General features: G+C 31.3%; 2 protein-coding genes across 2 annotated transcripts; both read left to right on the top strand.

Annotated features, from left to right (window-relative positions):
* Nucleotides 1-2,390: 2,390 nt before the first annotated feature.
* On the top strand, nucleotides 2,391-3,332 carry LOC122608284 (protein LIGHT-DEPENDENT SHORT HYPOCOTYLS 4-like). Its single transcript, XM_043781373.1, has one exon. The coding sequence runs from the start codon at nucleotides 2,600-2,602 to the stop codon at nucleotides 3,236-3,238; it is 639 nt and encodes a 212-aa protein (XP_043637308.1). The 5' UTR covers nucleotides 2,391-2,599; the 3' UTR covers nucleotides 3,239-3,332.
* A 9,966-nt stretch (nucleotides 3,333-13,298) lies between these two features.
* On the top strand, nucleotides 13,299-13,826 carry LOC122609378. Its single transcript, XM_043782426.1, has one exon. It carries the CDS (start codon nucleotides 13,299-13,301, stop codon nucleotides 13,824-13,826), a length of 528 nt encoding a protein of 175 aa, XP_043638361.1.
* The last annotated feature ends 1,763 nt before the right edge of the window (nucleotides 13,827-15,589 follow it).

The raw sequence follows: 15,589 nt of genomic DNA, 5'->3' as shown, positions 1-15,589 counted from the left end.
AATAATGGTAACGGTTGACATGTTAGAATTAATTACTACATTCAAGTCCATGTTCGGTTGTTATCCCCAACCAACGGCCGGGTATAACACTAGTTTTGTATAAATAGTTTTCCAGCATTCTTAATTATTACTTTTAATAGGACTTTTGTATATAATTAAGGCATGTCTCAACGTTGTTTTCTCAACTACTTTCTCATAACACCACTAACAAAAGTATTTTTTAACTTTTTTTTTTAAAGAAAAAAAAAAGGCATGTTATCTTGTGAGAAAATACAAGAAAAAGAGAAGTGGTGTTTTTTAACCAATTAAAAAGAAAAAAGAAGTTTGCTTTCATTGTTTTATTTAGTAATAATAAATTATTTGACATTGTTCTATTTAATAATAATAAATTATTTGAGGAAATGTGAGAAAAATGTATGGCCTAATGTTATTTTCTAAAATATGAAATGAGAAAAAAATAATGTGACGCTAATGTACATATGAGAAAGAGGTGAGATTATACTTCATTTTTTCTTTGGATCTTCGCTGACCTCTACAATTATTTCTCGTATTGTAGTTTAGCTAGACCTGGATTGTATTGTTCCAATTCAGATCATCCTGCTTCGGCTATTAATTTGTTGGATAATGCACAATTGTAGATGGCTGCTAAAGAGTTGGTGTTATCGTTTATGTTCACGCCGTTGTGGTACTTATGGCTCATAAGGAATTTAATTGTTTTAAAGTCGTCTACTATTTCACTAGGCGATAGTTTTGATTATATTTATTCATATTCTTTTAATTGGTACATCTATAGGAATCACAAAACAAGTATTAGATGAGATGATTGACTATTAAATCCCCTTTTAACTTTGTAATTTGTAGAGAGCTCGATCGTCTTGAGCTATCTTTGTTTCATTTTTGGTATAAAAATCTACAGTTCAAATTAAAAGAAAAAGAAAAAGAAAGTCATCAAGAAATAACAGTAAAAAAATATTCATATAGTCTCTCGGAGTAATTCAAAAGGTCTGTTTAGTTTACTTGAGAACCAAAATGGGAAATTTGGGAGGGGACAATTTAGTCAATAAACAAATAGAATTGTCATTTCAAGAAATGAAGTAACAAATGCAGTGAAAAGATTTTTCACAGCATTCAGAACAGTAAGCAGAAAGTTAAAATCATACACTACCATACATCCAATCACCTTTTTTCTTTTTTAATTATTATAATATTTCGTATAGAATACGGCTGTGTTTTTAAACTATATTTTTGGCTTGTATATTAAATTCAACTTCTTTTACCCAGCGATGATTTGATTTACGAGAACAATATTTCGTCCTAATTTTTTTTTTTTAATTAAAACTAATAAGACGCGCGCCATAAACTGTGTTGTGATTTTGCACGTATTGTAGATTTGTAGTCACATTTTATTGGTACTTTTACGTACGAAAAATTTAGATAACATTATTGGCTTAATTGCATGTATGATTATTTTCTTTGCCGTTCAAATAAAAAAACAAAACATGTATGATTATTTTCTTATGATAACAATTTGAAATGATAAATACTTTAGTCTTAGTAATGTGGCCTTCCAGTCTCGCTAATACCAAATAACATATATATTTCAATCAACTTATTTTTTCATTCTTATTTTATGTTACTTGACTACTTGTAGAAGTCCTATTAGGGTGTTATACATATACGAGTGAATCATCCAAGATAAACCTTCAATTCTTTATCAAGTTTTCTAGTTTGGTGTATTACTCGTATAAGTGAAACCCATTTAATTTCAAATCAATTAATTGGTCTTAATGGTAATCGAGATAAAAATAGTACAATAGCAAAAGGTTGTGATTTTTAGTTTTATTGTAAACGATGTGTAAAAATATTTTTCATATATAATAAGATAAACCCATTTAATGTATGATTTATATGTCATTTAAAGCTAAACATGCAGCAACATATTTTGGTAGCCAAAATGTACAAATGAGTAATAAATAGAAAGTTTTAGGATCACCATTTTTACCAAATTACAGTTATAAAAGTTTGTGTGCCCTATTTTAGCAAACCCAATATGAATCTATCTATAAACATTCACAACACCACAAAAAAACCATCTTTTTAGTTATCTTCCCAAGATCTTGTAAAACTCTACTGTTTTTTTCACTCTAAAAACCTCCTAAATCTCATTTCATCAATGGCAACTCACCTCAACATCAATCAAACACACACACATAATGGTGTAAGTCTATACTATTACTAGTACTATATACTAGCTAGCTATCCGTATATTGTCTCTCTTCTTTCTCTTCTACCTTTATGTAGTCTTGAATTCTTGTCCAACCAAAACTAGCCATACAATATATATATAGATCATCTTACATATATCATGCACCATCAATCCATCCATCATATCTCATCTTATATAATCTTGGAATAATACTCTCACTGTTTTTTATGTCATAAAATAGGAAACCCTAGCAATATTTATAAAGATAACCCATCAAAACATCATATCATCATGTCCTAGTGAAAGTTTATTTCATAGATCTTCAAATAATTCTAGTCACCCAAATCAGGAAAAACCTCTAGATTCATAAAAATAAACAACACTACAAAAAAAATGGATCCTTATAACAACAACCACCAAGAATTAGAAATCACATCTAATAATAACAATATCAACAACAACCCTAGTGACCTTTTAGCAGCCGCTTCGTCGTCCAGCTCACCGACGGCTTCTTCGACGACTCCAAGTCGGTACCAAAACCAAAAACGTCGCGATTGGAACACTTTTTGTCAATACTTAAGAAACCATCGGCCACCACTAACACTAGCCCGATGTAGTGGTGCAAATGTGCTAGAGTTTCTAAGGTATCTTGATCAATTTGGCAAGACAAAAGTTCACTCACCCGTGTGTCCATTTTATGGCCACCCGAACCCACCGTGTCCTTGTCCTTGTCCTCTTAGACAAGCTTGGGGAAGTCTAGATGCTTTGATTGGTCGTCTAAGGGCTGCTTATGAAGAAACTGGTGGTCAGCCTGAGACAAACCCTTTTGGTGCTCGAGCTGTTAGGCTTTATCTTCGTGAAGTTCGTGATATGCAATCGAAAGCTAGAGGGATAAGTTACGAGAAGAAAAAGCGAAGGAAGCCGACTTCTTCTCAAGAAGAGGATAATAAATCGTTTGCAATAAATATGTCATCATCTTCTTCATCATCATCGTTTCAATGTTTTGGTCTTCCACCGGGTGATCATGTGTGAAATAATTAGCTAGCTAGGGTGTGGAGTAGTTTTCGTTTATTAATTAATTAAAGCTGCTTATCGGATTATTGCGTTTTGATAAATTGAAGCAATTTTGAGAGCTTGAGAAAGTGCTTATTAAAACTACTTATTTGTCGATGAACTAATTAAGTAGTTTTTAATAAGGATCTTTTGAAGTTGCTTATTTGGAACTAGTATTAAGTTTATAAGCTAGGAAAAACACATGATCTCTCTGAATTGGTATTTAGTTTTTTTTAAAAGCTTCTATATTTTAGGTTCTGATCTTCCTCTATTTGGCTTTATTTATGAAAGTGGTTCTCTTCAATTCTTATGGCTAGGTTTATTTTGTCACATATCCTTTGGGTGTCTAAAATTAATCTAACTTTGAACGATCTTGCTAAATTGCAAGAAATTGACTTGTGGTTACATAAGTTTCTAGTTGTAATGGTAGTATTTGCATCACTTGTTTAGAAGAGAACCTAGTTTACTAGTTAATTTCTATGGAACAAAAACTTTTAGTTGTGTAACACGTTCTTGGTTTCAACCAGGATAGCTGCAAAATTTACATGATGATCATGTGATCGACTTCTATGAAACCTTTGATCGGGAAATGATCGAGCTCTACAGATCTTACACATATGTCTTGATTCAAACTACAGTACTTGGGGTCGACGTATATATGAAGATATCGAAACTAACTTTCTTAATTATTGTCAATCTTAAAAGGCCAAGGAATGATACTTGAGAAGATTTTAGATTTCTAACTTCAATAGATTTAAGCATCTCCATATCAAATGTGGCTCGTTCCGAATTTTAAAACAAGGAATTATATATATGCGATCCATATTTTAATGAAGTTAAACTTGTTGTTCAGGAAATTTGCTCTCTAGGTATATATCTTATTTTCCTTTTTCAGATTTAGTAATAATATATACAGGGAAATGTTAGGGAAAACATGCCTTAGGTAAAGCAGGGGGTTATGTAAAATTCAGGGGCGATATGTTTATCAAATTCAAATGTTTAATTTATACTTTTTTAAAAGTGACAGTACCTAAACTTATGTAAAGTTTAATTATCATTTTCCCAATATATATATATATATATATATATATATATAGATTCAATTATGATCTATATTAGTGGTTGGAGCCCTTGTCTCTGGAGACAGAGGTCATGGGTTCGATCCTTATGCCCAGCAAAGCTGGAGGTCTTTTTCTATATTTGGTAAAACCTGGAAGCAGCCTCTATACCTTTGGTAGAGTTAAGACTGTCTACATCTCAACCTCCCCATACACCGTTGAAGACGGTATTTAGGACCCAAAAGTTACTTTATTTTACTCTAGTAAGGTCAACAATACACTTTAATTGTAATACCTTAGTTGTGCAAAGTTGGAAAAATATTGCTTTTGTGTAATGTGTGTATCTATTTAGGTGTTACTATACGTTGCGCAGAAATCACATATTTAGTATGAAGAGATCACTCCTTGGGAAGTCCTGGTTCTATTGTGAATTCGTAATCATTCATAGAGTTTTACTATAACAAATATGTTATTTATTTACTTTTATTTTTAAAAATTAAGTCAGTTTATTTTCTCACAATAAAAAATATATTAAAAAAATTATCCATATTTAAAAGTGTCGAAAACTTTAAAAGATTATAATGTTTTCACACGTGGGGAAAAAAATTCACAATTTTAAAAGTGTAAAAATATATTAATTGGTCACATTTTAAAATATTAAAGTCTAATTATAACACCAAATTTCTTTACGTGTGAAAGAGCGTGAAGAAATTAGTTGTTACAAAATTAATTTTTCCACTTTGAATGGTGAAAATATTTGATATTTTTTCATAATTTTAGGCGTAAAATTTTTAATATATTTATAAGTGTAGAAAAATTATGCATTTTTAATAGTTTTTCAGACTTTTACATGTAAAAAACTCACTCATATACATTCATTGATGTAGGTAATATGGTATGGTGATGGTTTTGTGGAATTAGAGGGTGTTTTATAAACATACTAGCTAATTAACCTGTATATTATGTGGGCACCTGAATAGAATTTGTTTTTCTAAAGATACAACACAATAAACATGTTCAATTTTTCATTATATTGAACACTATTATATTGTAAATTTTGATTAAGCGATGTTAAAACTACAATTTGTTTAAAAATCATAGTATATACATATCACATTAGCTATGTTAAAAATCTAATGATATTTAAATCTCATACATTTAACTCCAAACCCGAATTATAATAATCAATTTTGATTAACAAATTTATTTCTCATTTTAATAGAAATTATATATTAAAAATATTTTGAATTCATAATATGAAATAAGTTTTTATTTTTTTTTCCCACCTTTAAATTTTTTGGATGATGTCATAAGAATATCAAGATTATATATTAAAAAGTCTTTTTTAAAATAAAATGACATCATCACAATTTTGTTTTATTAATATAAGAGATTGCACGATTCGTCCATGTGGTTTACCCGTTTTCATGGTTTACATCTCTGGTTGAAGTTTTTAGCTAAATACATCCAAACTAGTCGAATTAGTTGCACATTTCATCCTTTTGGCTAATGACGTTACTTTTATTTTGTTAAATTATTTACATACGAGGGCATTTTGGTAATTTCTCCCCCAACCCCGACCTGCACTTTTTCTCCTTCCTTGTGTATGTATCTATATAAACTATACCTCCCCCATATTATAAACACACTAGTGCTTAGACCCCGTGCGATGCACGGACAACCCTAAATAATTTTTCTTAAACTTTATTTTAAGATTGTATCAATGAATAAATATAACTGAGTTGGACATAATAAAAATATTCTTATGAGTTGATTAATTTAAAGAAAAAGAATGCTAGATATACCTTGGGATTTATTAATGATACACGAGGGCTTAAAACGCGTACATTGCACGCCGGAGAGAAATTATAAAATTGATTGCCCATAGTAGGCGCATATAAGAAGGATTATGTTGGTTACCTGGATGTGATAGGTATTATGAATTTTCCCCCACTTTGATATATAGACCCACGTGGATGCGCTATAACCTTAAATAATTTCTTTAACACCAGTTCAAGCATGCATGTAGCGAAGTAAATGTACTCCTATTACAACTAATGACCATTTTTAAAAAAATTAATGACTTAAAATGCATAGAAAAATCTTATTTATCACTAAAATAAACCAAATATACCTCATAATTTTCATCACAAATTTGATAAGCTGTTCTTTGTATAAGATTTGAAATTTGTTGATCATTCATTTTAACTCCAATAGCACTAGTGGCATCTACAATCCTAACTTTCACATTAAACCTACCAAAAAAAAAAACAAAAAAACAGAGATACAATTTTACCACACAACTTAATGATTATAGAGTTTTAACATGAAAGATAAACATATACCTAGGATTGATGAGAACTCCTTCCTTGTTACATGAACAACAAATCCACATTTTGTTGTCCCTTAAAACATCAATAATGTCGACTGCATCCATGTAGAGATCGGTCAACTTAACGTCTTGAGAACAGTTCACACATTCCATTGAATACCATAACTGGTCAGTTGGAATAAAACCGATTGTTGCAACAACAACCACTTTATCAAATTGTCAAAATGAAAATGTTTATACATTAGAATGTTAAAAAGTTAGTTATAAATTCGAAAGAAAGTTATGTTGAAAAGTAATCTAATCAAAAAAAAAAAAAATTCACAAACAATGAATACTTACATGTTCGTCCATCAGGATCATCTCAATACTACCTATTTTATTAACATCTCCATATAGAGGTTGCTTCCATAGCCGCAAATTCTAACCGTTATCGTACATGGCTTATTATTTGGATGCAAGTTTCTAATTGAAACATGGTTTAGTGAAGCCATGCTAAAATTAATCTGTTATGTGTTTACGTTTTGAAATGCCTTAAAACTGAATGAAAGTGGCCTTATATAGACATAGACATGCAAGGAAGTAACCGCCACAAGTAATAATACACGAACGGTTACATATTCAAATTTTTGAAAATTTGAACTTTTTGAAAGCATAACTAATCCGTTTTTGAAAATTTGAACTTCTTACAAAAGTAACTAATCCGTAAACCTTCAAGGTTCAATATTGTAATGGTTTTTGGGTTTTCTTGTATTTTTAAGCATGTCACATAGGCAATAACTAACAAATTTTGAAGTGAGATTTATATAATATAGGGATGTTGTTACCTAAGTGCTTTTACAGCAAAGCCTAGACTTATTATTTTTCTTTTCCTTTTTCTTTATTATATCTAAATTATGGGCCAAGAAGTAAGTCTAGAGACTTGAATTTAATTTAGTCTACAAGAAGTAAGTCTGGAGACTTGAATTTAATTTAGTCTTCTTAATAATAAATATAACTACTAACTCAATATTTTAAAAAAAAACTCTCATGTTAATTCTTATTAAAAAAAATGATTGTAATTTGTAATTTTTCCATAAATAGTTTCTAAGAAAACTAACTTTTTCTTTCTCCCAATATTTTTCTTTTTACATTTTAAAATTTCCACTAAAGTTTTTATTTATCACATGTTATTAATATAACAAGGTTCATGTACTAATTAAGATGCACCTGGGATAAAAATAGCATATAATAACACTTTGTAAGCTCAAAAATAAAATAAAAGTGTTAATTACATCTTTAAAGACGGTCATTATCGTTCAAAAAATTGTATTTTTCATATTAAAAGTTCATCTTATAAATTTTATGGTAAAAATACAATGATTTTTAACACATTAACAACATATTCTAAGACTGTCGTTGGCAAATTGGATAAAATTGCTACTTATATCTCTATCTTTACTCTTTTATAAAGCAAAATGACCCTTTTTATTTTTAGTAATTCTTGTCTTTGAATTAAACGAATTATCTTTTACATTTATTTTAATAATTAACACTTTAAGCCCTTATCTTTTTAAATATTTCACTGTCACATTTACATTAACCTACATCATTTGAGACTTGACACTGCCACCACCAGGAATAATACCGTCACCGACAATACTAGACCGCCGTACCCAATACCGTCGTCGCATTGCGCGGGTACCATACTCTTATTTACAAACTTAAGGTGGTATTAGTTGTTTTTCTGTTGTTATGTCACCTAAGATTTTTACGAAATTTCAAAACATTTTATTATTAAAATTATTATTATTTTTTACTTAAATTCTAATTTCGAATTTTGAAAAGAGTGAATTATTTTCGTACAAGAATCCCGCAAAATTTGGTGATTTAAAGACTTGTTTTAAGGCAACCTGCTGGGACCCGGCTATTTCTTACCGGTCCAATCAAATGTCTGCACAAATCTTACCCCCTGAATGTCTTGACTCCACGTGCGTACAAACCCATGGCCCATCCATCAATAATATTTTTTTTTTTTGACAGTCACAAACAAATAACACAATTAAGATTAAAGTTGCGTTGTCTTAACTAACTACGTCATTGAGTCCTCACTCAATACTCAGTATAAGAAAAAACCTTAATTAATTTGCCTAAATACACGACAATTAATAGGTACATCTTGCTCGCTCGGAACTCAAACCCATATCCTCCTGAGTCAAACTTTCATTATTGAAAGAGTTACCTTTTATACTCAGTTATTAAACAAAGTAAATACTTATTTGATACCTGTGTTCACTTAACTTAACACATGCCTAAACTAATACTCAAACTTGGAAACTTTTGTGCGAAAACAAGCTCCTCTTACTTGGTCATTTGGTGATTGTTAATGAGTGTATTTGAAAGATGAAATGTGTGCGAATTTTACATCTATATTGTGATTTGAATTTTTTTTATTAGTTTAGAGTTATATTTGTATCAGTTGAAATGATAATTAGTTAAAGTAATTTTTCACTTAAAAAGAATAGATTTTATTTAGTTAGTATCGAAGTCTTCTATTGATTAATTATTATTATTATTATTATTATTATTATTATTATTATATATATATATATATTTTTTAATGAATAAAAGTTTTTACATTAACCTAGTATCTGTACTGTAGTGTACAAAACTACTGACCATGGGAACTGTCTCTCTCACATGAAGGGATATATTGGTGCATCTTGTAAAATTAAGGGGGTTGGGGGTATAATTTTATGTTAAAAATATGAGATTACCCCTTATTTTTTTCATATTATGTTAAAAATCTTGTAAAATCTCCATACTTTTTCCATAATATTTATTTATATATAAAATAAAAAATTAATAATATTGGTACAAAACAAAATAAAATTATGAAACTAATAGAATTTGATTTTCTTTCCTAAAAAGCTAACATTATTTTTAGTAAATAGATTACATTCATGTCTACATAATCATAATTTTTTTGAACTTTTCCGACTACAGTATTGAACTATTGATGGCTTAAAAAATGAAATGTTTGGCAAAAAGAAGAATGCGGTAAGTCCCAAAAGTCCAATTAAATTACATTACATTAAATTAAACTATATATTAAAGGTCATCGTTATGAATAGTAACGCGCTTACATGGCGAGTTACTATTCGTTCACGTCACGGCTCGTACAACTATTACATGGCGAGTTCGGGTTTCTACTAAGGTTTTTTTTGGTTTTTTCACCCTTTTAAATAAACATATGCATATCAGAATTATTTTTGTTCAACACAAATATAATAAAATAATATAACCGATTCAACAAAACATGTAGTTTTATTTATCTGGAAAAATGAGACCGTGTGATCAGGCCCAGAAGTCCAAAGGTACTAAATTTATTAATCTTGATACTGGGCTTGGGCTTTTCTAAATAACTTTCCATTTGTTACAAAACAGTTTATTTATTTATTTTTTTAAATTGCAAATTTGGTTCAGAGGCATTGTCTCTTTGCATACGTCAATTTTATTCAAGTTATCTACCGCGATAATTTTGACATTTTTATCTTACCCCAAAATATGAAAAGTTCCCCGGTTTATCTAATGTGTCATGACAAAATGACTTTATATATCTTTGTAACTTACCTTAAAATTAATTGGTTTTTAACATCATGTCATCTTATAGTCACAAAAAAATGTCATTGCAGTTGATCATCATCTTTCAAGTGAGGCTGGTCTGGGAGGAGAAATGTGTAATACATCAATGTTTTTAACTTACCATAACATCAACAATATTTAATTTCATAGACATGGATGAGATGTTACATATCTCAAGTCTGGATAGAGAAACTTTGGGAACTAATTTTATACCTTTCTAATTAAACAATTAAAATGTGAACAAGTTGGCACAGACATTAGATTGATTAGCAAGTAAACACTGCAACAGTAGTGTAGATTAGATAGCAACATGGCTAATGGTAGGCTTGGACCCGAATAGACACACCAATAAGTAATTGTTTTGTCTAAATCATATTATAAAATGCTACTAGCTTAGCTAGTTTATCAACATTTACAACTTTCAACATGTTAATTATTTGCAGTTTTAATTACAAATAATACATTGAAACAATCATACTACTACGGGAAAATTTCATATATGCAATTGATAAACTTCAATATATCATATATGCCTAATTAAATTTTGAAATATTACAAATGCCATTATTAAACTTAAAATATATCAAATTTACCCAAATAATTAAATTTAATCAAACTAAAACAATAATATCATTCAAAACTATATATACTCATTTACAGTTGACTACTATACCCTCTTTATTATTATCTCTAATTACATAATATGTATCCAAATCCGTATTCTAGTGTTTATAATCTGCTCGTTATCATCTATTCTATTATAGAACCCATCTTACTGCTCGTGATCATCTATTCTGTGTATGATTGTATGCTTCTTTCTTTTCAGTCTCCTAATAACATGTGCAGATATATTACTCATTGACACGATGAGATACAAGACTTTTTGCACTCGCATTAACATTTGAAGATACCGGACTTTTTGTTTTCCATTAACAAGAGTCAATTATAGTTGTAAAGTATAAACATTTTTTCCACTGAGTCGTTCAAAATTATGCTCTTTATATGTTATGTAATTAGACATAATAAAAAAAAGGACATAATGGTCAATGTAAATGGTATTTATAATTTTAAAGGATTTTATGTTTTATTTTGATTAAATTTATTCATTTGGGTAATTTTGATATATTTCAACTTTAATAATGGCATATATGATATTTGAAAATTTAATTGAACATATATGGTATTTTGCAACTTATAAATGGCATATATAAAATTTTCCCACTACTATTGTATGTTTCTATAATTTTACCAAAAGGAATCTCGTTCAATTCTTAATTATAGCTTAAACATCACACAATCCTCTCCGTTAATTATATTCTCCCCAGCCGTAGGCTTTTGTAATCCATATGTCAAGGGTTACTAGCTTGTTATATTATACGAATTTACCATACGTATATGTACTAAACAACTACTTAAAGCGGAATATAAAAAAAAGAAAAAAAAAAGAAAGTAAATAATGTATATAGCAACAAAATGTTGGAGAAATATATGCATATAAATTTGGACAACTTGGCGCAACTACTTACTATTAGCTAGTATAGGTAAGAATACTTGAGGATTTCGATGAAGATGATTATGTTGAGAATTTAGATGAAAATACTTATGAGCCTGACAAACACGATTCAGATTTGGATTAGGATAATAGCATAGAGAATGAGCAAACAGGGGCTAGCTAGAAAGTGATGAATCCCCTTAAACCAACATAATTTATCATATATGTAATAAGTTTTCATTTCAGAAATTGAATCAAAATGACTTTTTTAACCAATGATTGGTGACTCATTATTGGTAAGATATTTAACATTGGAAGGATCCACTTAGACGTATCTCACTTTTCACATTTGTGGGAATGGATTAATAAAGAGTTTTGGAGAACTCTGAATTCTATTTCAGACATTCATGTAACTTAAGAGGAGTTAAATAGTATGTCGTTCAAATAAAAAAAAAAACAAAAATCTTTTCAATCGGTCCCTTTCAATCCAACAATTAACTAACTCCTCTTGATTAATATTAAATCTTGACTCCGCCTCTGATTATTAGTTTTATAACAGGTTCATTATCAGTTAAGAGGTCATATGGAATGTGGTACTAGGTTGGTGTGAGGATGAATTTTATTTTGAAAGTTGAGTTGTTTAGGTTTGGTGTGTTGGTTTCATATTTAATTAAAGTGGTCATTGCAATGTTTAGTTTCTTACTAGTGTTCTTAATTCAAATAAGATTTCTTTGCTGTGAATTGAAATTAAAAACAGTTAATTTGGAACTTCAGAAAGTTTTTAACTTTTTTCAAAAGAGAATATAATATCAAGTATTTAATATTCTTTTTTTCTTTTTAACATCCAGAAATGAGTTTTAAAAACCAGGGATGTTTTATTGGATTGTAATTTAAAAAATCAAGGTAACAGCTAGAGAATCTATTAGAGGGGAAGGAGTGGAGGCGGGGAAGGGCACTGGCCCGAGTGGGGTGATGCGGGCACAACGCCGCCGGTCGTTTGGGGTGGGGAAAAAGGGAGCGGCTTTGGTGTAGTGAACCCGAGGAGAGAGAAAAGCGTGTGGGGACCGCGTGCAGGGAAAGGACCAACCACAGCAGGCCACGTGGACCTTTGACCAAGCCTAACGGCTAGTATGTTGTTACCGTTTGTTTTTTTCTTTATTATTTTACCTCTTTCTTGATATATATACACACTCTTTTCTTCCCAAAACAACACACAACTACTCCCATTTTCACTACATTTTTATAAAATTCAAACACCCCAACCTTTTCATCACTAATTTCTTACACCCATCACCAAAAAATATGGCTTCCGGTAATTTGTATAATTCGAGCGACTCTCCCGACGAATCAAACGATAGCTCTATAGAATTCTTTCTTAACGCATTACACTATCTTGAAGATACGACAACTTCTAGTGCTCCTCAAACTCGCCGGTATACGGACCGGCGTCGAGAAATTGGTCTTGCCACACTTTTGAATGATTGGTTCGTTCAAGAAACAAAATACGAAGACGATTACTTTCGTAAGAAGTTTTGAATGGACAAGACCATGTTTTTAGATATCGTGCGTGACATTGAAGCAAACTTCCCGTATTTCCAAGAAGGTTACGATGCAAGAAAAAGAAAAAGTTTTATGGCGATACAAAAATGCACATCCGCCGTTAGGCAACTAGTGACGGGTAACGCGCCAGACTGGTACGACGAGTACTTGTGCATGGCCGCCAGAACCGCACGCGAGATCCTTGATTATTTTTGTGACGCCATCATTCGGTTGTATAGCAGAGAGTACCTACGCAGGCCGACGTCACACGACGTTGCACGCATCTTCGAGGCCCACGAGCTTCGACATCATTTGCCGGGGATGCTTGGTAGCATCGATTGCACACACGTCGATTGGTCGGCATGTCCTAGATGTTTGAGAGGGCAATACACGAGGGGTGACCACAAGGGTCCAACTATTATGCTTGAAATCACCGCGTCACAAGATTTGTGGATTTGGCATGCTTTTTTCGGTGTCCCAGGGTCGAACAACGACATCAACGTGTTGAATACATCCGATTTGTAGGTCACAACGCGTAACGGAACGACTTCAGACTATTTATTCCGCGTGAATGGCCGAGATTATAAACGTGGCTACTATCTTAGTGATGGGATCTACAACAAGTGGTCAACACTTTTTAAAGCATACCCGTATCCAACCGACCCTATGGAAAAAAGATTCAAGAAATTGCAAGAGGCGGCGAGAAAGGATGTCGAGCGAGTTTTTTGTGTCCTCAAAGGTAAATGGAAAATTCTTCAACGACCTCTTCGACCTCAAACGAAAGACAAAATTGGGAAGTATGTTCATACATATATTATTTTACACAACATGATCATTAAGAGGGACGTAAGGGCAATCTCACCGGTCCATATACTACAAAAAAAGGCCTTCAGAGTTTGATTTTCCTGTTTTCAATAGGCTGCTACTTTCTACGACTAAGCTGTAGTAACTGAATAATCAACAACGACTGATTTTTCAGTCTCTGAAGGCCTTCTTTTTTTGTAGTGCATATAATGGACCCGCCAGTGCAACCGGTGTACGATGAAAGTGTGTATGCGGAGTTGATAGACGAAGAAGTTCACCATCGCCTTCGATATGATCTTACGGAGCACGTATGGGCTCAAGATTTGGCTTATCTCGATGATTAGTTATTTTTAGTATTATGTAATGTTTCTTTTTTTTGAAGTATTATGTAATGTTTTTTAGTTTTTAATATAATAAAAGGGTATGTTTTTTAATTTTAATATAATTTGTGATTTTGTTAAGTAAAAATAAATGGAAATAAAAAAGATGATGTGAAAATTGGGGTTGGGGTGAGTGGCGCCACCATTTTGGGGTGATTTGGGGTGAATTGAGGAAGTTTGAGGTGGAGAGTTTTTATTGGAAGATGGTGATGTGGAAATTTGGGAAAGATTGGGGTTGGGGTATCCACTCCCACCCTCCCTTAAGATTGCGATATATTCATTCCGGTAAAGCCACATAAATTAAACAAGTACACGAAGGAAGACAATAGTATTAGCTTGATAATTTCTTTTGAAGAGCTTAATTAACTACTATTTGCATCTTATAAAAGAGCAATCAACAATTAAACATTAATGTTAAATCTTGTTAAAAGTTTATTTTCTACATGCAATCTTACTTTTATGTGCCAATAATCACATATGAAAACATACACTTGACGGGATTTTGGAATTTTGCGTTTAAAACTACATATTACGCGTGTTTTAAAAAACTAGCATTCTACCCGCATGATGCGGCAGACCATAGGAAAAAAACGTTTGTTAAGTAGCGGTACCGTGTTATTACATGAATGTATCTCAAGTGTTTCTTAGTCTGGCTAAAAGTGCAAACCGCCTTTGTTGTTTTAGAGTAAACGTTTTTTTATGTTGATTGATTATTAAATTCGGAAACGCATGTGTGTTTTTTTAGTATACTATGTGAGCAACTTCAGAGAAGGAAAGGGATACGCGTACGATTGTTTTTAAGGGTATTTTTGGAATTTCAGGGATAAAGTGTTTGATGTTAGTATAAATTAAAAGGGTAAATTAGAGATTTTAAAGATAGAGTGTTAAATTTTAGAGGGGGTAGTTTGTTTATATAGACGAGAGATAGAGCCCGCGCGTTGCAGCGGTAAGATGATGGGGTGGTAGGTAATAGGAGGTGATAAGGCATAGAGTGTGATAGCCAAATGCCTTAGCCGTACGCCCTAGAATTTGAAAATTCGTCGAAAGTATATAGAATGACATCTCTAATGAAAGAGTACGAAATTTTAAGAACACCCACACAAT

The sequence above is a fragment of the Erigeron canadensis genome, chromosome 7, assembly GCF_010389155.1.
Source record: "Erigeron canadensis isolate Cc75 chromosome 7, C_canadensis_v1, whole genome shotgun sequence".
Classification (NCBI taxonomy): domain Eukaryota; kingdom Viridiplantae; phylum Streptophyta; class Magnoliopsida; order Asterales; family Asteraceae; genus Erigeron; species Erigeron canadensis.
This window is presented reverse-complemented; position numbering and strand designations above follow the sequence as displayed.